At 45.0% G+C, this 24,120-nt stretch overlaps 1 protein-coding gene across 1 annotated transcript in view; it reads left to right on the top strand.

The window, feature by feature from the left end:
• The window catches only part of TSPAN5 (tetraspanin 5), a 170,889-nt gene extending 147,453 nt beyond the window's left edge, over positions 1-23,436 (top strand). The window contains exons 3-8 of the mRNA XM_057728809.1: positions 11,818-11,964; positions 15,851-16,021; positions 18,324-18,449; positions 20,552-20,599; positions 20,696-20,812; positions 23,088-23,436. Coding sequence (XP_057584792.1) covers positions 11,818-11,964; positions 15,851-16,021; positions 18,324-18,449; positions 20,552-20,599; positions 20,696-20,812; positions 23,088-23,153 — 675 coding nt within the window. The 3' untranslated portion in view covers positions 23,154-23,436. The remainder of the gene's footprint in view (positions 1-11,817; positions 11,965-15,850; positions 16,022-18,323; positions 18,450-20,551; positions 20,600-20,695; positions 20,813-23,087) is intronic.
• The last annotated feature ends 684 nt before the right edge of the window (positions 23,437-24,120 follow it).

Genomic DNA, 24,120 nt, shown 5'->3' with positions numbered 1-24,120 from the left:
ATCCAAAACAATGCTCCTGATTTCTCCCCTCAAACCTGCTCTTCCCAGTTGCAGGGAATGGCATCTCTGTCCTTTCAATCGCTTGGGTGTTCTTGACACCCTTCTATCTTTTCTTCTCATACCACATTCAGTCTATCAGCAAACATCATCAGCTCTACCTTGAAACTACACTGAGATTCTGATTTCTTCACACCACCTCCACTGCTATACCTTGGTCTAAGCTGCCACTTTTTGCCACTTTGTGTTAGTGCAGAAGCCTCTGTTGTTTCCCTCCCTCTGCTCTTGTGCCCCAGCTCCCACCCCAGGTCAGCGTGATTCTTTTAAATGTAAGACAGATGCTGTCATTTCTCTACTCTGAACCCTCCAGTGCACTTACTGTCTCACTCAAAGCTATGTGTGGTACCCCATTACTTGTGAGACCTTATTTCCCACACTGTGCCCTCCCCCGAGGCGCTCTAGCCCCCACACATCATCTTGCTGTTCCTCGGACGTCTCAAAAGGACCCACCACCCCAGGGCCTTTGCCGTGCTCTCCCCCTGCCTGCTATGTTCTCCCCCAGAGGTCCACATGGGTGCTTTCCTGTACTTCCTGGTCTCTGCTCAAGTGTCACCTTCGTCTGTAGGCCTCCCTGACCTATTTGAAGCAGCCACTCTCACCCCAGTCCCAGCCCTTTCCCCGCTTCCCTGTGTTTTCCCACCCTCTGTGTTTTCATAGGACTTAGCATTTCTGTGCTAACAAGGATTTTTTTTTTTCCTAAAGAGGAACTTTCACTGCTACACTGTAGTACTTAGAACATTAACTGGCGCATAATAGACATATCAAGAAATATTGCTTATAGAAGAATGAATGAGCAAAGGGAAGATGAAAGCATTCTTTCAAACCCTGGCTCTGTCGTTCAGTATAGAAGTTGGTAGTCACCTCAGATCTCCAGTAAGCATATGATCCATTCTTACAGCCTGAAAGGAAATAAAATTACATGTGGTTTCTGATGTCTGATATGGTAGGGAGTCAGTGTTGGAAGCAGCAAATTTCTAACGTCCGTTAATTCTGGATATCAGGGGGAAAATTTATTTCTGGCATAAAAGTGGGAACCTATATATAATTATCTTTACTGTGGAAAAATGCCTTTTTCCGTTTTGCCCCGTGTTCATGCGCCCCACCTCCGCCACCCCTAGCCTCACCGCCACCCCACCCCACCCCACACGGTGGCTTGTGGGCTCTTAGTTCCCTGACCAGGGATTGAACCCGGGCCCTCCGGCGTGAGAGTGCCTAGTCCTAACCACCGGACCGCCAGGGATTTCTCATGTTGATGCTTTTTACTTAATTCTTAGGTGGGGGCGAGAGGCCGAGTGATGGATCACTAACAATGGCACGTGAGCGATGGAGGGAGAGGGGGACACTCAGCTTTTCTGAGTGGGAAGAGGGTGCTTCCCTGGTCCCCAGTGTGAGCTCCTGGTTCCCTTTGCACCTCCAGCCACCGCTCACACAGCACCAGCCCCCTGGGCAGAGGGGTACCAGGCCTGGCTTGCCTGACCTGAAAACTCCTTGAGTGCAGGAGCCAGTCTCCTTCACCCCTTTATGCTCAGGTCTAGCACTCTGCCTCCTGCACTGTCGATGCCCTGATGCTTGGGACTAAATTACAGAGACTGTGCAGGAGAGCTACATACACTGTGGAAGACCCCACGGGGTCTCACTCCCTGAGTCCCCTCTCCAGTCCTCCATCCTCCTCGCCTGGCCGGGCTCTGTTGGGTACCGCTGGAAGGAGAGAATTGGTGTGCAGTCCTGACCCCAGCAGGCGGAATGGCAGTGAGACGAGCTCTAGCTTCCATCGCTTGTCTCACTGGCTTCCCTGGGGACAGGGATGACACTTTTCCCTGCAGGCTTTTCCCCCCTTGACCACTGTCTGTAATTGTCAGCCTCACTTCAGAACCTTCCAGTGCTTCCTGTCATGATCGTACAGTAGACTCATTTTGGAAATACTTTCCATGTTTTCCCAGGAAGGAAAAGTTAGACAAGCAGACTCAACGATTCAGGCAGTTCTTAGCAGTTGCAGTCAAGGTAGCCAGAGGGTGGTGGTAGGTGGAGGAGGTAACCAGGTAACTTAAACAGAAAAATATATGCCTCGCCTGAGAAACTGCTTTAAGGAGACATTTCTGGGATGCTGAAAATACTTTTGAAGATTTCAGTTTATTACCTGAAATGTAGTCAGTTTGCATCTCTTTCTTAATTGTCGATGTAATCCCCTCAAGTTCTCTGTTGCAGCTAAAAATCTGAAAACCAAATAGCTTTCGTTCAGTACCTGGAAAGTTAGCCTATGATCTGAGGCACTGTAACCAGTATGTTCAGCAGACACATGAAATATGTTGAAAAAATTTAATTTTTCTCTTTTTGTATGTCCCTATAAACTTTTTGCAGAGGGATTTCTCAGGAATGAAAATTCAGGTGGCTCAAAAATTGAGTGACTTTGCTGTTTACTCTCAGATACCACCGTCCTGTGCTCATTTTAGGCATAAGTCCAGGCCCAGTTATTAGACAGGGTTGGGTAATAACTCAAAACTCCAAGCCTAACTTTGCATTAAAATGTTCTCCCTTGCCCAGTGCCGTTAGCCTTGGGCCCCTGAAGAGAGGAAGGGGTGAGGCCTTCGCCCCCGCCTCCTCCTGTCACCTCTCCCCTAGTTCCCTTGAGGTTCCTCTGCCCACTTCCTGCGAGGGCAGAAGTGGGGGTGGGGCTTTGCCCTCTGGGCCTGGCAGCTGGTAAAGGGGATGATGCCTTGGTCTTTTTGAAGCTTCCCTGAGAATCCCTCTGCCTTGCGGGTCCCTTCAGCTTGGTGGACATCCCTGTTCTTGGTGGCTGCCTGGTACTCCTGCCTAGACCTCCTGTCTCCCTCAGCCAGTACTCCTCTCGACTCTGCCTTCTCGGGTCACTTCTCGCCCCAAGCTGCCCCCGTGTTCTCTCCTGGACACACTCATCTGGGGGTGAGGCCAGTCCTACCAGAACAGCCCTCATCTGCCCTGGAGCCCTCCTGGCCCCCAGATTTCTGGGGCAGGGATCAGACCTCAAGCCACAGGCTCCTTCCTGGGCAGACTCAGGCCCTAATCTTGGTGTCTCAGAGCTTCCTCAGGGGTCCCTTGAAACTTCCTTACTAGGTTTCCGATCAAAAGAAATCTGCTCCCCTACCCAGGAAGTGGAGTCACATAGCACAGCAAACCGCCTTCTCCAGAGAATCTCAATACCGTCATCCACTTTTTATCCACTTGATTTCACTGAGATGTGCAAGAGAAGGAAATTCTTTGCCTGTGTGTGCGTGCGCGTGCATGTGCGCGTGCGTGTGCATGTGCGCGCGCGCGCACAGGGAGCTGTGGTCTCCTACTCACTTTGGTTTTCAGATCATGATTAGTAAAGTCTGCGGTAAGACTATCATTCTAACATCACATTTCATATTTTTCTTAACATTTTAGAAACAGGTACATGATGTTACATTGGAAACAAGAATCGGCTGGCCCACTGCTGCTCCGTCTCCTCAGACGGTAGAGCATCATGGTTTAAACAGTGCTCTGGGGTTGGGTGGCAGGGCTCAAGCCCCCTGCTCTGCCACTTCCTCACCTGGGTCACCTGGCAAGTTCCTCCATCTCTGGGTCTGTGTCCTGCCATGGATAGTAGTAGTCATACCTGGAAGGTTTACTGTGAGGGGAGATAATCCAGGTGGCCCGTGCCTGGCGGAGTCCGTGCTCAGTAGGGCTTATGTGGCTTTCATCCCAGCATTCAGCATCACTTGTCTGCATCACCACGGAGCCTCGCAGCTCCTTAGCTGCTACCTGCTAGCAGGTGTACGTTTCCTTAGCACCTACCTGCTACCCAAAGAGTGAGCTTTCTAAATGCACAAATGACCCTGCTCTGCTTGAAATGCCTTCAGATTCAAATCCAGTCCCGCCCTGCCGACCTCTGTCTCCTCTTACCACTTGTCACACTCACACGTAGACCTCTCAGTGGGTCAGTCCTGCCACTTTGTCTCTATTCGTGACATGACCTTCTGCCCCTCCTGTCTACACCCCCATAACACACAGTGCTAGTACCTCTGCCCAGCTCCCTCCTACTCATGGGTCTCCCCTAGACTAGCTCCTGAGGGTGGCACCATGCATTTACTCTGAATATCCATGAGTAGCACAGTCCCTGGCACCTCTCAGGTGACTCCTGGGAAACTGTTCAGGAACTGTATGAGTTGTGTATCTCTGAAGCCCTAGAATACAGTGATCACCTGCCACTAGGCTAGACTTTGATTTTTTTTCCACTTTACTTGCAGGGACACCATGATCAGAGCCTCTGTTACATATTTCAGCCTAAACTTTTTGATTAGGAACATTCTGGGGTGTGTTTCTTGTCTGAACATGCAAATGAAACATCTGGAGAGTGGCTAGGAACATGCTGGACTTCTGAGAAGTGACACTTTTGCAAGTGGCTGTGTTTCCTTGTTCAGAGAGGCAGTCACTGCCACCAGGGTGGTGATGGTGTTTCCCAGCCTGAGAGCGGTAGCAGCAAGGGGACTTGGCGCAGCTGGCCTCCCCAACGGCTGCTTGATTGCAGGGTTTTATGGAGCCCTGAAAGAAGACTACCCCTCCTCTTCTTCATCAGCACAAAACCAGGTCATGGCCATTTTTCATCTGCAAGAAAGGATTACTTGAATCTCACCGATGACTTTTTCTGACAGGAAGAAAATGGAAAACCACATATCTTGAAAGCGTCTGGCCTTCCAGCTCTCTGCCAGGCCATGAGTTACACCGCCCCTGCGCCCTCACATCTCCCTGAACCGCTCAGGTCCCAGCGAGCTCCCATTTCTCCGCGTCCTCTCTCTGGATTCCGCAGCAATTTCATAGACAGATGGGTGTTTGGGAGTTTTCAGAGTGGCTTTGCCCTGTAACATTCCTTGAGGATCCCTGATGAATTAAGGGGCACGTTTCCCTGTGGCCCTGTGTCTCAGCTTGGACTTCCTGTGGACATTTTTTCAGACCCCATCTCCAGCTCTCCAGGACCACCCTCCCTGAGTAACTCATTTTCTTGAAAATGTCCTATCTTGTCATTCTTTCTCAAGTATGAAAGTGCTTTTCCCTGTCTTACTCTAGGAAAACTGTAGCCAGTTTCACCCAGTAGTACAGTAGTTTAGGGAAAGTGGGTGAATCAGAACCCAGGCTCGTAAATCTCCCAGGGCTCCGTCTGGGCTGGCTTTGGGTGCACATTCCATTTGCCTGTCTCTCTGTTTCTTATTCAGCAGTTGGAAGGAATGCGCTTGTATATGCCAAAGGAGAAAAGTCCCAGACCTTAGGGGCTTATTAATGCTATTTTTGCATTTCTTTGCTGTGTGAGTTGAGAGAATAGAGTGAAGCTTGCCAGGTGGCACACAGGCTGCTCTGTGCTGGTGGGGAAAACCACAGACACTCCTGAGGTTTATTGGTTTGAAACCCTTCTGGAGCTTTGCTTGAGTTTTCATTTCTGCACGTGTGTAAAAAAAAAACCTCTTCCAGGGAGAAATAGTGACACTCAGAACATCGTCCTTTCTTGCCAGACGCTGGGGAGAGGCTGCTTAACTTCCAAAGATTGTTGAATGAATGAGGTGCTGATGAGGAGATGGAGGTTGGGGGAAGGGGGGCTGGTTTTTCACGTTCTTACTGAGACATACAGTGTTCATCAGACCATTGAAGGACGAGAGCTCGCGGGAAATAGGACGTGGTTTAGTAACTGGACTGTCTTTCAAGAGCTGTGAATCTTCAGTGGCCGCAAGTGAGGATGGTATCCCCGGCCTGGTTCAGGGCGCGGCATCCCAGCCGCGTGGCTGCTGACTCCTGGGCGTGCTCCCCGCCACTGGCTGACTTCTCACTGCTCTTTTCTCCGCTGCACTGCTTTTGTGTCCTCTCAGCTTCCACCCCCTCATGGCTTCTGCCTACTCCTGCCTTTTGCTTACTCATGACCTCTTCCTCTGCCTTTACTCTGAGTGCCTTTTAGGTGACTTCCAGTTTCTCAAGAAAGAAGATTGATTGGCAAGTTCCTGCCACCTCCTTTAGACATGATCATCCAGTGTGGCCACAGATTTCTTAGAAGGGGGTCAGGCAGGGCAAGTGCCAAAGCAAAATAGATTCCTCTGCAAAGCTGTTGGGTTAGAAGTCCCTCCAGTGTGCTTCTATAGCATCTGATGTCTTCCTCTTAGTCCAGTTTAGTGGTGATGATGTCATGCTGATGAACGTTGATTGAATGCTTGTTATGTGCCAAAGACATAGCATAGTATTTGAATTTACTTGGATTGTTTTCTACATCCTCAGAATAACCTTATGATGTAGGGTACCATTTCACAGATGTGGAAATTGGGGCTTAGGCAGGTCTGGTAACTTAACCGAGATCACATCGGTAGTAAGTAGTGGAACTGGAATCCAAGTCAAGGTAGTCTGTGTTGCAGTGTCCTGTCTGTCTGCCCCACATCTAGCTCTTGTCCAGCTTGCCCCTTTTCTGGATTCTGCGGGAAATTGCAGGTGAGCCAGCTGGCTTGAGTGCAGGACGGTTTGTGCAGGAGGAGGCTGACCCTAGACTGCTCTCTGCCACACCCTAGAGCAGACTTGTCTAAGTAGCTGAAATTTCAGAGTCTCGCTTGTATGGTGACAGATACACATCAATACGTTTTTTGTGTGTTGGCTTTCTAAACTTCTGTTATAGTGATACTGCCTCAGCCATGTTCCATTAACGTGTCCTGTTTCATCTTAGACACAGGTTGGTCTCCTTGCTGAGTCCTGAGAGATACTGTCTAGTACCTGGGGATATTGGAAATCCATTTTCACCGGCAGATCATCTCTTAAAGGCTCCAGATTGATATGCCAAGAGCTAGTTGTCTAATAGCCAATTTGTGGAATGGCTAATTTGCTGAAAATATTTGTTTCAACTTTTTTAATTGGCTGCTCTTCATTTTGTCTTGATGGCGGCACTCGGTTATGGTCAACTGTTTCCACCTCTGCTGCCTGCTGTAGCAACAGCTGTAGGCTTGGAGGAGACGACTGAGGGTCACCAGAATAAGATACAGGTGTATATAGTATGAATGTGAGGAATTTGTATGAATGTTCATTTATACTAGTTTTTCTTAATAGAATCTTAATGTATTAACAAAGAATATGTGTATAGGAAATCCTCCTATATTCTTGAGTCTGTAGTATTTGAATATATTCTGCTTGTGACCTGCAGTCCTGGTCTCTGGCTCTCTCTCTTATTCTGACTCTTTCCTTCTCTGTCTTTACTGCTCCTGTTCAGAATTCCACCTTCACATTAACTATAACCACCGGCTGAAGGAATAAGTACCTTTGGATAGTTACTCTGCTTCTCCTCCATTTATCCTTATTCCAGTTAGATTCAGCTTCATAGGACGGTATTTTCTGACCTTACACACAAAGACCAGTACCCTTGATGTCTTCAGCTCCCAGGGCTTTGCTGCAGGATCCAGGCAGGAGGAGGACTTACTGCTGGAGTGCAGATGCAGGCTGTGTGTGTGCTCTTCTCACATCAACACCAGTTCTGGGTACAGAGGAGAATAGCCAGAGAACATTTTGTATTGGTTTATTTTTTCAATAAGTTTGAGTTCTAAAACGTTGTTATTTAAACCCAAGGACTGAACATTCAAGTCAGTGTGGAGAATTGGAGCTGAAATCATGTACGTATTGTTGGTGACATAGACAAAACCCAAAAGTTCCTTCCAGACTGATTGTTTTATTAATGATGCTGAATTGACAGTGAGTGAACCTGAAGGAGATTATTTATACTGGCTCAGTTGCTGTGTTGACTGGACGTATCCACCAGCCGAGTAAAGGTGTCATTAAATCTAACACTTCCCTCTACACTCCCCCCACCACCCACGGAACGCTTTTTTCCAGTGTAGATGGTGAGCTTTAGTTTTGGGTCGCGCACGCACACGTGTGCACGTACCTGCAACGCTAAAGCACAGTTTATTCAAAGCTGTTGTTGTGGTGTGTGGGACGCCTCAGGTGCAAATTCAGACCCAAATTTATGCAATCAAGGGGTCTGAGGACGCTGCGTGACTCCCAGAACTCATGGTCAGGCCAGGGATTACAATACTGTCAGGATTTTCTCTTCCTACCCTTGTTCCTTTTTTCTCACTGCAGACTGACTCTCTCCACAGTGAAAAACACGCTGCACGTGGCTCCAGAGTTGGGCCTTTTACAGCTTCAGCCACTAGAAACCGATACTTATTCTAAATCCTGGTGTCTGGGGAAGGCAATTTCAGGCTTTCTGACTCTTACCGGTGCGGTGGAGTCGTGTGAGAACGGGCATCTCTGAGGAGCTCATGGGGTGGATCTGGGGAGAAGGAATCCTTACAAGAGGGGGAGGCGCTGTTCCCCAAAGAGGGTGGTGCCCCCAGGTTCCCAGAAGGCTAGGTGTCTGCTGCTGTGCTTGCACGTTCCCGAGGAGTTACCGTGAATCTGAATGTCTATTTTAAATCACTTGGCAACTTAAAAAAATCTTAGATTTTTTTTTTCTTCCTGCTTCTTGTCAACTACAAGCTTTAATTATAATTGTTCTTCAGCTGACATGTTCTAGCACTTCTTACTCATTTGTCAAATTGAGCTTCACACAATTAAAAAGTCCCGTGAAAGACCCCATCTTTGAGACAACAGAAGGCTGAACTGTCAACTGGCCGTCACTCTTGAAATCCACAATCTTTGTTGCCAGGATTATATTCAGCTCTTTGGTCTCTCTGTGTAGTTAGAAACAGACTGCTCTTCAGTGAATATTTGGAGACGTTGCACAGGTGAAAGAGTCAGTCTTTTTTCTATCTCCACCCAGGTAAGCCATCCTAATCCTAAGGAAAAGAAAACTGGACATTGACTGCCACACTTTGCGTTTTAAGATTCGAGTTAGTTTCCAGCTGATAACTACCTGGAATCCATTAAAAATAAAGTTCTCGGTTGTCTTGTCTATGCTTTGCAGAATATTATTTCCTGTGAGCTCTCAGTATCTGTCTCTAGCCCTGTCTTTTGCCAGAACATAGGATTAAATGAGTAGAATCTACAGTCCAGCTCAGCCCCCAAATGATTATTGTTTCCATGGAAACAGTTGAAGGCCTCTCAATTAAAACTGCCCCTGCAGGCTGGGGAGGCTAAAAGTATGAAAATGAGTTTGTCTGAGAAGCCAAATTCTCATCCTCCAAATTAAACCCAGAGAGGACAGTGCTCTAGGAATCTGCTGACAGTTGGGATCATACTTTTTTTGCCTTTTGGGACAGGAGTGTCGTCGTATTTCAGGCACAGGTGTGTGCGTTCATTTGCTTGTTTTGCTGAATTCCCCAGATAACTGTCCCCGTTATCCGTGGAGCTCTTTGTGTGCAGACATGGATCACAGAAGAGTGTTTGGGAACAATCTGATCTTTGCTAGGACTTTGGTGTGAATCACACATAAATAGCCCATTAAAAATGGATGAAATCATAGAATGGTCTTGAAGTTGGAAGGCACCTAAAGGTCAGTAAGTCCCAAATTCCCCTCCACTTCGAGAATCCCTCCTGGAGCACTGCTGACAGAGGTTCAAGCGTCAGCTCACCTGTCAGGGAAAGCCAGTGTTTCTCAGGCAGCCTTCTCTGCCCCATCGCTGGAGACCTGCCGGTGTTAGAAAGGCCTCTTTATGCTGGAACTGACATCTCCTCCTGTCCCTTCCAGCTCTGCTGCCTCTTTTTGGTGCCAAGTAAATTGAGTCTATCTCTTCTCCCATAATTATGTTGATTTTTTAAAGTTTAAGAATGTTATCACACAGCCTCAAAGTCCTTTCCTCCCCTGGCTGAGCAGGTCTAAAACATTAAGACCTTAAGTATTAACACCTATGTTCAAAGGCATTCGGAGGGGAGAGGTTGATTTTCTTCCGATGCACTCTCACTACTGTCACTTAGATTTTGTCTGACTTTTCTGGCAATTTTTTTTTTCTCAGCATCATTTTTGTAGGTGGAGAATTAGTTACGGTAATTCTGTGTTTTCCTTTCTCCCCCTGGAGTAGTCATAGTTCAGAGCTTGGAACTCTAAGAAACACAAGATTGGATCAAACCATTGGTCTATGCAGTTTCATGAAGGGTGTGGTTGTCTTGATGATGTCACCCCAGCCATTAGTGAATACACCCTTCATTCCTAAATGTTTAATAATCTCTCAGTCCTTCATCTGTGGCTTTATTTAAACTCTGGCCTTTTTCATAAAGTTTAGGTTGTACATTTTAGGAGTCCTTTGTGCCTCATACGTATTCTATTATTAGTATCCTATTACTGTCCTTAAGGTGATTCCCACTCACCCACTACCCCCCACAACAAACAAAAACCTTATAAACAGAATTCTCTTGTTCAGTGTTCCTACAACCTTAAAATGGGTTAAAACATAAAAACCCTAAATTCAGATGTTGATTAGTGCTGACTGAGAGGTGCTGGGAAGCAAGTACATAGCTACCATTTGGTAGAGAAAGATTATTGAAGTAGACATTCTGTTCTGATTCTAAAAAATCAACAGCTGTGTGACCTTCCGCAAGTTACCAAACCTCTCTGGGTTCCATTTTCCTCAAGTATAAAATGAGATGAGTACTTCCTATTCTTCCAGGTTGTTGGGAATGCTTTGAAAACAAATTGTTTGGTATTAAGACTGTACAGCAAACTATACCATAGTACTCGGGGGGTATTTTGAGAGCTCTACACAAATTTAATAAGAAAATAAAATATTGATGATATCAGGTATTTAAGACTCATATACATCCACAGTTTCAAAATAGCAGTAGCTGGCCGCTAAGAATGAGTAGTAAGTATATACCTTCCATTGTAGAGAAAAAAATCTCATATAATTTCTAACATAGGTTCTAGGTGGTATTTGATGTGGTATCACACTTAAGGGAGAAAAAAAATTCAGTAAAGAAGTGGCATTCTTTGTGGAGAAATGAAATTACTCTGGGTTCTTTTGGCAGGAGAATAAACGGGTTGCAAGCCAGGGAGTCACCTTTGATTTATAAGTCATTTAAATCATAGTTCTTAAAGGGGGTAAGGAAATACCCTAATAGCTCCAGGTGGGACAGCCAGAAGCGCAAATCCCCCAAGTGGGCTTTGGGGATCTGAGCCTGAGAGGGTCTCCCAGGAAGCTCAAGGGTGCACCTGAGGTGAGTTTTTCCCTGGAGAACGTTTAGGGGCTTGTGGCTGGGACAGGCTGCCCTATTAGCTTTAAGATTCCAGCTCTACCCTGTTTCCTAAGTGCCAAGGGCTTGAAGCTTGCCCTTGTCTGGCATCTGCATGCCCTGGGGATGTGAGGATCACACCTCTTGGGTGATGAGAGGTGTTTTTCTTACACATCTGTTTTTTACTCAGACCACTTATATTTGGAGACATAGAAAGCAAAGGTAATATCCACGTCTTCTCCTTACAGGGTCTGGTGGTGGTTTCTAGAGGTCATGTTTTTGCTTTATATAATTTTACCGAAAATATGAACTCATCTAGACCTTGGGAAGTAGTTTTTCTTTTCGTTCGTTCGTTCGTTCGTTCGTTCGTTCGTTCATTCGTTCGTTCGTTCTATCTATCTATCTATCTATCTATCTATCTATCTATCTATCTATCTATCATCTATCTATCTATCTATCAATCATCTATCTATCTATCTATCTATCTAATCTATCTATCTATCTATCTTGCAGGATTTCCTGACGTGACGATCAGATTACCTCTTGAGTTTTTCTTGGGGTGGGGCGGGGCAATCATCTTTTCACGCTGGAAAACTGACCCTGCCTCCCGGTGCCCTGTTGTGTGTTCTTTTCCGCTTCCAGGGAGTTCTGTCCAACATCTCTTCTATCACCGATCTCGGCGGCTTTGACCCGGTTTGGCTCTTCCTCGTGGTAGGAGGAGTGATGTTCATTCTGGGATTTGCTGGCTGCATTGGAGCTCTACGGGAAAACACTTTCCTTCTCAAGTTTGTAAGTACTGCACTTTGCTTTCAGGCTGAGAGCCAAACTCTCATCTCACATCAGGAGGACACCCTATCTACCAGCAAGAGCGAGCTGTACCAAAGGCACTGGGGAGAATGTGAGCTGGGTGTTGCTTTTCTTGTAGAAGAACTCTCTAGATACCCACCCCAATCCTTCGCTGCCCATGTCTCCTTAATAATATCAGTACCCCCCCCACCCCCCACCATCTGTGGAGGTTTCGTTCATGCATATTATGAGTTTGTATTCCCATCCCTAAAACAGCTTTAGAACTAAGGTAGGCCCACATATGTATCTAGTTTTCTTCTTTTGAGTGATTTTTTGCCCCTTCTTTTAAGCACGTAGTCAATAGAAAACTGTTCCGGTGGTTGGTTTAGGGAAACCAGACATAAGCACAGTGGCTGTGACCTGTCCAGATTAAATCTGTTAAGCAGTAGGTCCTGGTGAATAAAGAGAAACAGTAAATGCACATCTTCTGTGTTCTCTGCCAATGTAAAAGGCCTCCTTTGTGTGACCAGTGTAATTTTTAGATCCCTCGCAGGGTGTTTGGTGTGATCACTGTTAGCATGAATATTTTTGCAGGAAGAGTTTGACCAGGGGGTACATAAGTATTAAATGTTGAGAATGAAAAGTAAAAGCCTCTTCCTGGAGATCCCTTCCACAGGAGATCAAAATGGCATGTGCATACCTATGTAAGTCTGCAATCAGTTTGGTAGGTACAGCCAGTGGTCAGCCGAGCATGCCTGTCTGTCTGGAGCTTGGCATTCTGGTGGGCGTCTGTCTCACAGCACGACAGCATCCACTCCCCTCTCCGAGAACAGAAAAATGATTTAAAAACACCCCGCCATCCTATGGTGAGGGAAGATGGTGGGACTTGGAGAGAACAGCCCGTGCCTGCCTGCCGTATGTGATTTCCTTCCCCAGCACTTCTGCCGCATCTCCTCTGGCATCTTTTCTTGAATTGTCCTAAGAAGAGCAGACTCACTGTCCCCCCAGGCTAGCTCATTTTGAATTTGGGTGGCTGTGCCTCAGACAAGGTTCTGGAGGCTGTTTAACCTGAAAGTTCATGTGACTCACGCTAACAAGGAAAACCAAGGGATGCTTGGTCCTGTGTACAATTTAATGAGCAGTTGGTTCTCTGTTCTTAATACATAGGTCTGTGCTGGGAGTAGTTTTTCAAGACTCCATTTGTCTTACACACACACACACACACACACACACACACACCCCCAATTACTTCATTCCTTACCTAGTCTTAACCTCTGGAGTCCCCAGCAGAGCTTTGTCCCTGATTGTGACCTACCAACCTGCTAGTCTTCTTGGCGTGAGATACTTCTAAATGTATGAGCTCACCTCACTCAGCTTTTCTGTAGCCTCCTTGGCCCTCAGATCGTACTTACTACTGGCCACTATTTTATCAGTGTTAGTCTCTTTAGTATAATTGATGATTTTTGTAGTTGAAGACACGAGAGTTAACCGAACAGGGAGAAATACATACAGTTGTCTAGATTGGCATCTTAATTTATAAATTCCCGCATTGGAAATGAAGAGCATTGTGTTGTTGCTTGGCATTTTTTAAGTCTTGGAGAATATTTTAAATGCCCTCTCTCTTCATTTAGTACAACCAATCAAAACTGGCCTAGAATATGCTTTGAGCAGGAGCTATGAAAGAAGTAGGAAGTAAATGTCAGCATGGCTCCAAACAGCCTCAAGTATCTGATGGCATAAGGCTGAGAGAGTTGCTGAGGGAAAATCCTGGCGCTGAGAAGACGGAGCTTCCTGGTTAACTAAGGCCCTGGGATGAAGCCTGTGAGTCAGTCTCTGCACCTTTAGAAATGGGAGAAATAAGCTCACAGGACCCAAAGGATGCAGATTTTCTGCCAAATATTTGATAAGAATTTAATTGGGACTCAGTTTCCGATACATATATAACATTAAGAGAAAACTTACCAGGGTGATTGGAAAGTAAACTTGCCTCACCTTAATGGAGGTGAGAACAAAAAATCTAATTAAAACCTTTGCATGACCTCTGTTTTGCTGTTTTGCATGTGCACGCCTGTGAACTAGCTATGATTTTCTCATTTCCACAGTGTGATAACTGTTGTATTTACATGTGTAGAGTGGTACTTGGTAAAGGAGGGAGTCATTTTATGTGGTGGGGTAGGCATTGTGTGAAAGCAATAGGATTTTTTCCTCTCCTTTTTTCTAGATTGAGGGAAGCTCACTTTGAAATTATTGGTATTACTGATGATTGTTAAGAACCGTTTAGAGTCTATTTGTAGTGAACTCCTCTAGGGCAGATAACCAGGAGCTCTACAGAACCTGAAGGGCTGAGCTGGAGTGTCTAGGATTGGGACCTAGACTTTGAGGGCCTAGACTTTGGCAGGCGCTTCTGTCTTCGTTCCATCCCTCCCCTTATGCCCATCCTCCCAGAATGGCACTTGGCACCCTGGATAAACACAGTCAGATATACTGACATCTAGTATGGAAAGCCTGACCCCACGGTCCTCTCCTCCCCCCACTCCCCATCACATAAGACCTGTGGGCTCTTTGGAGGCAGGCCTATGGTCCTACTTATCCTTGCTTCTGCAAAGCCCACCTAGACCAGGGCCTGATATCTTGTGGGCCATTCAGTAGATGTTTGCTGAATGAATAAACATTTTTTTGTCTTTGTTTTTTTTTTGTTTTTTTTTTTTTCGTAAGTAACAGTAGCTTCCTTTGTACCCCTCGCCAATATGTTTCCTCTTAGTTGGCTGCCTGCTGTCTGCTCACTGAATGTAGACACAGCAGACAGCCTTAGCCCCTCTGCCTCCTCAGCCACTCACTGTGTGGCAGGAGCCCTCAGGAGCTCGGCTGAGCAGGTGGCCCCAGTGCCACCCTTTCTGTCCTTGTCACCGGAAGTTTGCCTGCAGTTTACCCTCTGGTCCTTCACAGCCTCACTTCTCATAATCCGTTTGAGCAAAATAGTTTGTAAAGGGTGAGAATGTGGGGGTGGGAGGAAGTGGAAAGAACCATGGGCGTGAGCGGGATGTTGATATGACTAAGATGAGGCACTTCTAGGTCTTCTAGATGAAAGGGAAATTTCTCCAGATTTATGGGCAATTACCGTGTAACCCATGGTCTCCAGCCTTCCTTTGAAATTCTTATTATCTACGTCAGCCGGAAGTCTTCCTCTGGCTGCATGTTGATGTTATTTAAAATATTCCGAGCCTGGTGCTTCACAAAGGAAGGCTGGCACAGCTCACATTCCCAAGAAAGACCTCAACCCAGTGGTTTCATTTTGTTTTCATCATGGGAAGTTATTTCCATGTCATAGCTACCCCTCATCCCCACCAACTTCCTCTTAGAACTCTTCATCTAAGGTGAACACATCTGCTGTTTTACCCTGTGTAGCCAGGTGCAAAGGGGAATTAAAACAGTGTCTGAATCCAGAAAAGAAATATATTGCATACAGGCCACAATAACAAATGACAGGTGATCTTAAAATATTGGGGTAATTCATCTTTCAGCATTACAAAAGCTTACTAGAGGTAGGGGCAGGTCATTGTTCAAGCATCTGACAAATGCATTAATCAGGCGAAATTCATTAGGCCTTAATGTGGGTGTAATGAGAAATTCCTATTATCCATGTTTGCTTATGGGCTTTGTTGGTTAATTACTAAATGGAACACCAGAGCCCCTAAAATACGTGATTTTTAAAAACCCTTTCCTGGAGTGTGATATTCTGTTAATGAATCTTAAGAAACTGAAGGTTATCTGCTTTGGACACGTGTAACAACCCAATGTAGTTACAAACCTTTTTAGAAGGAGCCATTTAACTATATATGATCAAAATAGCCCTCATAACTGTTCTCTGTGTATGTGTCTTTTATTTTAGTTTTCTGTATTCCTGGGAATTATTTTCTTCCTGGAGCTCACTGCTGGGGTTCTGGCATTTGTTTTCAAAGACTGGATCAAAGACCAGCTGTATTTCTTTATAAACAACAACATCAGAGCATACAGAGATGACATTGATTTGCAAAACCTCATAGACTTCACCCAGGAATATGTAAGTTTAAATTTGGTTTATTTTCAAGTTGAAAGCCTTCTCAGAAGGATGACCCCAACGAACCCTCCTCCTGGCTTCTGCATTTGCCAGCTGGAACCTACCTCTGACTTTTCTGCATGCTTTTTTGTTTGCTTGCTTGTATATTTATTATTTTCTGAGTTGTTCTATGACATACATGATCTGTACCCTAATGGGAAATGTTTTATTTTCACTTACCTCAATTTCTACTAAGATCAAAGAAGAAAACTCTTAGGCAAAGAAGGTTATAATCAAAGGTGCCCATTCCTGTCGACACTTGAAGACTATTGTTTTCCTATAGGTTTATCTCCCCCCCACCCTTTCTTTTTAATGTTAAATGTGGATTCTTTCCTATTCTTGGCCCCATTTTCGGTCCTCCTCCACACTTTATAGCTCATGATAATGAACTTATCAGTAGAATATTTATCCACAAAGTTTCTAGAAGTATGCCTATCCAAATATTATTATAGCACCTGCAACTAAAACTGAAAAATCAAGAAACTTCTCAGCCTTGGTGGCTACCCCCAACTCGGGTTTCTCAACGTTACTGTGTGACAGCCTCTGCAATGCAAATGAGGTAGCAGATGCCCTGTTCCACTCAAAATGCAAAATGGTATAAACAAGGGGTTGGAAGACACAGAGCTAGTGCCAAAATCTGATTAGCTAAGTGACCTTGGGCTAATAGGACCTTGAGCTATTTCCCCAAGAGTAAAATGGGAATAAGAGTAGCCACTGTCTAACTCATGAGGGTGTTATGACACTGTAATAAGATGTACACGGTTTTATATTAGGCTTCAGGTGTTATTGTCCTACAAACTGACAGGCCTTTATTTGCATGCACTGAGAAACTGGATAAAGTGAGCAGACCTGGACAGCCGTGTCTGTGACATTCATGTGTACGGCGGAACTGCAGGGCAGGCAGAAACTCAGTGGACCAGTGGCTGTCTCTTGGTTGGACAGTTTTCCAGAGTGAGCCGGGGTCCCTGTGATAAAGGGAGGAGAGGACTGCATCGGTGCTTGCTGTGATGGAGGCCTCCCACCCTCATTAGGTGCTTGGAAGTGAGCTGAATTGTGTTGGTTTTGTTCAGTGACAGCAACGACTGTCCTGGAGCCTGCTGTCCCTCAGGTGTGAAATTAAGCCCTGTTTCGTCTCCTCAGCAGACTTCACTGTTTTGTTGGGTCATAATGGAGGCAGGCTCACACCTTGCCAAGTGTTACTGCTGACTAGTTTGCATGACAGATCTGATGGAGCTTTGTAGGCAAACTGGAGATGCACAGCCCAAGCCCGCGGAGGACCCGATGACTTGGAAGAACATGCGGATACACGTTCTCTTGCCATGCTGTCTGCTTTATATGGAAATTCTGTTATTGTTATTTAATGTGATTTCACTTTTCTCTCATGGACTTTAATACTTTGGGGTAGCTCTTGGTCTTGAAACCCTTAAAATGGTCAAGGCTTGACGTTTACTTAACTTGAGAAATAGGGATAGTTCAGCATGGGGGCTGTCGAAGGGCCTTATGGTGGAGCTGCCCTTGAATCAGGCCTCGTTTAAGACCCACTGAATTTCACAGCTTGTTTTATTATATTTTAATTAGATGATTTAATTTTTTTTAGGTTGTAAAGGTAAATACATGCTCTTGTTTTTAAAAATTCAGAGTAGAAACAGATACAGAATGAAAAGTAAGCCTCTAAAACTTGGGGGAAGGTAGTGAGTGTGTTCACTGTCTTGTTGCGGGGATGAGTTTATGATGTATAAGTGTGTCAAAACTTACAGAATTGTACACTTTAAGTATGTGCAGTTTATTGTATGTCGAGTACACCTCAATGAAATGGATTTTTTGAAAAACCATTCAGGTGTAGAGATGGAAATTTTAAAAGAAAGTAAGCCTCTAGATCTCCTACCCACAACTCCAGTTGCCTCCTTCAGACACTACCACTAAGTTGCTGTCTTGCTTATCCTTCTAGAATGTTCCTACATGTACTCAAGCCAAACAGATCTTGCTCTAACTGGGCCCTGCTGTACAGCTCCTGCTCTGCTTGTTTTCCACCTAACACCGTGGGTCTCATCACTTGTTTTTTAAGTCTTATGACAACACATCCTTACAAACCTTCAGCCTTACCTTGGAAGCTTTTACAGGGCCCTTTATGTTGAGTTTGGTTTAAAACTAAATGCTGAGACAGAAGGTTGGAGGAAGCTGGGTGTGGGTCGTCCTGGCGGGTGCGAGCGTAGGTGCCTGGTCACCTCCAGGTCGAGATGTTCTAATTCTCTCCTGTTTGCTCTAGTGGCAGTGCTGTGGGGCTTTTGGAGCTGATGATTGGAACCTAAATATTTACTTCAATTGCACAGATTCCAATGCAAGTCGAGAGCGATGTGGCGTGCCCTTCTCCTGCTGTACTAAAGACCCCGCAGTAAGTGACTGCCAGCAGCCCTCTGGCCTGCTCCGCGCATCCCACTGAGATTGTGTGTGGGATGAACAGAGTGGTTTTTTCTGGAAACCTCTTCTTACCTGTGTATTCCTAATTGTAGCTCCTGTAGCGGGGTTAGTGCTCAGATCTTCCCAGTAGGAATAATCATCCCTGACATTCATTTAGCGGTACGGGCTTGTTCCTATTCTAAGCCTTCTTGTGTGTTGGCTCACTTAAATTTGGAGCATTCCTACTGGCAGATACCATCGTCATCTTCCCTTTTCAAGTGAAATCAAGGCCTGTGGAGTTTAAGTACCTTTCCCAAGCTTGCATTGCTGGCAAGTGATGGAGCTGAGCTTAGACTCGGGCAGCTGCCCGCCTGTACTGCCTGTGGTTCCTTCTTTGTGAGAAGGACGGGCTTGTATGGAAGCTCTCTGCATTGCTTGGGGTTACCAACCCTTTCCTTGCTGACTTAGCTGTGAAGAAATACTAGGAATAGGAGAAGAGTTTGAGACCAGCTAGGACGAGACCACTTGCAGAAAGACTGCAGCTGCCCAGACTCTCGGCCAGAATGACTACAGTCATTGCAGTCATTGTATTTTATTTAAAGAAAAGAAAAAATATAAAACCTGTTCACAAGCCCCCCTCTTTATCACAGGTTTGATTGTATTTTGAGTCAAATCACGTGCCTGGTATGTAGAATGGCTTAAAATGCAGCACCCCTGCTGTACGTTAAAAGCCAGAATTGAGGGTGAGAACACTAAATGTGAGCAAGAAGGTTCCCCTGGCCCTCCCACCCTCCTCAGCCTCTCTCTGGCCGGTCAGCCCCCAGGCGTCCTCCCCCAGACCCGCCCTTCCGCACCAGAAGCAGAGCCCACTGGGCACTGTTGAGTTCAGTGGCAGATTTTCCCCTGCAAGGTAGGGGGTGCAGGGCTCTTTAAAAGGGGCCGTGATTCATCTGTAAAAATACTGAATCACTATGCTGTACCCCTGAAGCTAATATAATATTGAAATCAACTATATGTCAATTGAAAAAATGAAAGAAAGAAAAAAAAGGCGAGGGGACAGTGGTCTCAGGTAGCAAAGCACAGTTTCCCACAGGCCACCCATCAGAGGTAAGCCTGGGCTACCCCTCTTGGTCTGAAGGAGACGGAGAGTCAATGAGGACTGTGCTTCCCTGCTCTGAGGCCTCACCAGGAAGACCAGCCTTTCCCACTGGCTCACTTCTCCTTTCCTCTGAGGAGGCTGGGAGGCAGGAGAGCACCCAGCACAGGGCCCAGGGCACCCACCCAGGCAGTAGATACAAGCCATGCTCTCTCCAGCCCCTGCCTGGAGTTCCCGTTGCATCAGAATTCTGAAGGTTCTCAGAAGGCGTTACACGCCCCCAACCCCCCACCCCCTTTCAACTACAGCTCCTCTGGGTGGAGATATCTCATTCCATAAATCCTAAACTAATAGAATCCACCCCGTACCTTGCAGAGAGGAAACGTAAACAAACCTAAAGCAGGCGAACCCATGTTTCTGATCAGGTCTGTGAGACATCAGGGCATCTGTCCACACTCTGTGTGGTCAGGGTATTGTTTTTAATTATCAAAATAATTCCTCCTCATTGAAAAATTATTTAATGAATTATAGCAATAATTCATTCTCATTGAAAAATTATTTAAATCATACATACGTATATAGATTCAAAAGTAGAATTCCCCCCAAAAGAGCATAAATGAAGACAGTCATTATGAAAGTCATTATAACCTTTAACCATGGTTTTCATCTGTCTCCAGTTCCCTAAACACATAAGCTTCTTGAGGTTATCAACTTTGAGTCTAGAGCCTTCCACATAATGAAATTGCTAGTCTCCCTGATGTTTCCTGAGTCTCAGTTTTCCTCATTTGGAAAGGAAAGAATATTTAATACCTACTTCTGAGGATTGTTATAATAATTCCATGGAACTATGTAGAAAAGTGTTTAACATGGTGCCTGAGACGTCTGTGTGCCCAAATAAACATTTTATGACCAGCACTTAACGGGGGTCTTCTGCTGATGCCTAGGTGGGCTTTCTGTCTGACAAGAGTAAATTTCACTCTTCTGTCTCTTTTCTCCCCCAGGAAGATGTCATCAACACTCAGTGTGGCTATGATGCCAGGCAAAAACCAGTAAGTGGAATCTCATCTTGTCGCTTAGCACGAAGGGTGTTGGAAGAGCTTTTGAACTTGCTTTGTGATGCTGTGCTTCCCTCTTCCCTTGTGAAGGAAGTCGATCAGCAGATTGTAATCTACACGAAAGGCTGTGTGCCCCAGTTTGAGAAGTGGTTGCAGGACAACTTAACCATTGTGGCTGGTATTTTCATAGGCATTGCATTGCTACAGGTAAGACGGGTGTCGCTGGGAAATGATGGCCTGGGAGAGCCCTCACCAGGACTGGAACTTTGCTTATTCACCTTCATGTCACAGTTTTTAAGACACATTGGCAGGCTGGGGAACAGACCTCAGCTATATTTGGTTTGTATTTTATTAAAGCTCTGATTTTAGATGCTAGTATCATGAAAGGCTTTAGGGAACCTTTTTTCCTTTTCAAGATGGAGAAATTGATTGGGTCAGTAGTTGCCTGCTGGCATTCCAGTGTTTCCATGGACTCAGTAGTGCAGCATTGTGACAGCCGGTCAGACAGGAGTGGTCAGATGTAGAGCCCTGCCCCGTGGCAAGGCTAAGGCTTTTTTGGAGTTTCACAGACACGCTGTACTCCTTTCTCTGTCTGGGCCACCTTGCCAAAGTGCTAGTGAGGGAAGGCAGCACCAACTTTTCCCCCTGGGATGTCCCAAGAGCTGGGCTTTTCTTCGTGTGGGGATGTGATACTTTTAACTTAGAGCGTCACAAATGAAGCACCTTGGTGGAAAGAAATTAAAGAAGACCTAAATAAATGGAAAGCCATCTGTATTCACAGATTGGAAGACTTAATATTAAGGTGGCAGCACTCCCCAAATGGATCTATGAATTCAGTGCAACCCCTACCAAAATTACAACTGCTTTTTTTGCAGAAATGGACAAGCTGGTTCTACCATTCATATGGAAATTCAAGGGACCCAGAATAGCAAAACAAACTTTAAAAACCACAAAGTTGGAGAATCCACACTTTCTGATTCAAAACTTACTACAAAGCTACAGTAAGCAAGATAGTGTATACTGGCACAAGGTTGGACATAGAGATTAGTGGAATGGAATTGAAAGTTCAAAAAAAAAGCCTCTACATCCATGGTCAGCTGATTTTTTTTGACCAGGGAACCAAGACGATTCAGTGGGGGAAAGAATAGTCTTTTCAAGAAATGGTACTGGGCCAACTGGATATCGATATGCAAAAGAATTGTATCTGGACCCCTGACTCGCATCACATATAAAAATTAACTCCAAACAGATGAAAGACCTAATGTAAATGTAAAAGGTAAAGCTATAGAAGTTTTAGAAGAAAGTATAGGTGTACATCTTTGTGAATTCGGCAGTGTTTTCTTAGATATGATACCAAAAGCACAAGCGACCAAAGACAGAGTGAATAAATTGGGCTTCTTCAAAACTAAAAACTTCTGTGCCAAAAATGATACTATCAAGAAATTGAAAAATCAACCCACAAAGTGGGAGAAGATATTTGCTAATCAGTACATCTGATAAGTATCCTATATATAGAACATACGAAGAACAACTCAATAAAAGAAGACAAACCCAATTTAAAGGTGGGCAAAGGATTGGAATAGACATTTCTCCAAAGAAAACACACAGTAGCTATTTGTTAGTGACATCGTTAATTGTTAGGGAAATTCAAATCAAAACCACAATGAGATACCAACTTCACACATCCTAAGATGGCTATAATAAAAAAGGCAGACCAATAACAAGAGCCGGTTAGGATGTGGAGAAATTGGAACCTCATACGTTGCTAAAGGGAGTGAAAATGATGCAGCCTCTCTGGAAAACAATTTGGCCATTCATGAGAAAATTAAACAGTTCCCATGGCCACCCAGCAATTCTACTCCTGTATGTGCCCAAAAGTACTGAAACCACGTTCACCCAAAAACTTGTCCGCAGATGTTCACAGCAGCATTATCCACAAATAGCCAAAAAGTAGAAACCACCTAAATGTCCATCATCTGATGAACAGATAAACAAAATGTGGTGTATCCATTTCATGGAATATTATTCAGCCATCAAAAAGATTGAACTACTGTTGCCACGTGGATGAACCTTGAAAACATTCTACATGAAAGCAGCCCAACACAAAAGGCCGTATATCATATGATTCTGTTTATATTAAATGTCCAGAATAGGCCTATCCATAGAGAGAAACAGTAGCTCAGTGGTTGCCAGGACTGTCGGGATGGGGGTGGGGTGGGGATGACTGCTCATGGGTGGAGAGTTTCTTTTGGGGGTAATGAAAATGTTCTGGATTTAGATAGTGGTGATAGTTGCACATCCTCATGAATATACCAAAAATCACTAAGTTATACACTTGGAAAGAATCAATTTTGTGGGATGTGAATTCTGTCTCAATTTCAAATATCAAAGATTCTTTAAAAGCGGGAATCAGTAGCCAAAGAAAAGTCTAATGTGAAGGTAGAAGTTCTACTATTTGACCGTCTTTTCCTTCCTTGCACAGATTTTTGGGATCTGCCTGGCCCAGAACCTGGTGAGTGATATTGAAGCTGTCAGGGCTAGCTGGTAGAGCACCTGCAACAGCTGCTTCCAGACACTGGACAGACCCGGCTTTCCTGACCCTCCAGTGCGCCCAATTGATACCCATGCTGCACGGACCCTAATCACAGAGGCATCCTGCATTCCCACCTGATGGAGCTGCCAAGAACTTAGTTTTTGGGGGGTAGAACTGGGACATGCTGCTCACTGACAGAATTAAAAAAAAAAAAAAAAAAAAACAGTATGAAAGTCATTGCGCCGTGAATCTCTACTGTAGCCATGAATTTCTGGATGATTGGATACTTACCAAATGAGAAAAAAAGGGAGGGTGGGGAACCCAGATGTACTGAATTTGTGGAAAAGTCTTGTTCTCTGCTTCAGTAATTGGAGGGCCGCCTTCCTTGCCACGGCCTGAGAAAGTGCATCTTTTCCAAAACTCAACCCCTTACCTGGGAGGGCTGTGGTTTTCGGCATCCCTTCACTGTACATTTCAAGGAACTGTTACAACCGTCATCCCAAGAAGAAAACAGCTTGCCTTTGGGTTCAGATTTTGCATTCAACAAGAAACTTGGGTGGGCACATCTGGTCTCGCCTGGAGTGTCTCCTCATAAGAGAAGTTGTATATTCCTTGCATGCTGAGCAAGGTCTTTGGAATACTTCATGATGCCGAATTTTAGTAGGACAGATCTCTTTTCTAAGTAGGCCTGAGCTTTATTTATCAGTGAAATCCGAGGAGAAAATGAGGTTAATGAAGAGGTAGGAAATACTGCAGCCCACCAAATTAATTGTTGGATTCTTTGGAAACTCTGGAATACTCTGGGATTTTGTTTTGTTGTGGGTGTCTTTTTTGTTTTTCTCTTCTTCCAAAAGTGAAAGCTATGATACAGTTTCTCTTAAATTTTAAAGATTTTTTCTTATTCAGCTCGAATATTGATTTTTTTTTAAAAATATAATCTCCCTGCATGACCTGTGAATCTGAATCCACTAACTCCTTTTCC

Source organism: Hippopotamus amphibius, chromosome 3, assembly GCF_030028045.1.
Source record: "Hippopotamus amphibius kiboko isolate mHipAmp2 chromosome 3, mHipAmp2.hap2, whole genome shotgun sequence".
Taxonomy (NCBI): Eukaryota; Metazoa; Chordata; class Mammalia; order Artiodactyla; family Hippopotamidae; genus Hippopotamus; species Hippopotamus amphibius.
The sequence above is the reverse complement of the archived record's forward strand: the minus strand, read 5'-3'. Positions and strand labels throughout refer to the sequence as shown.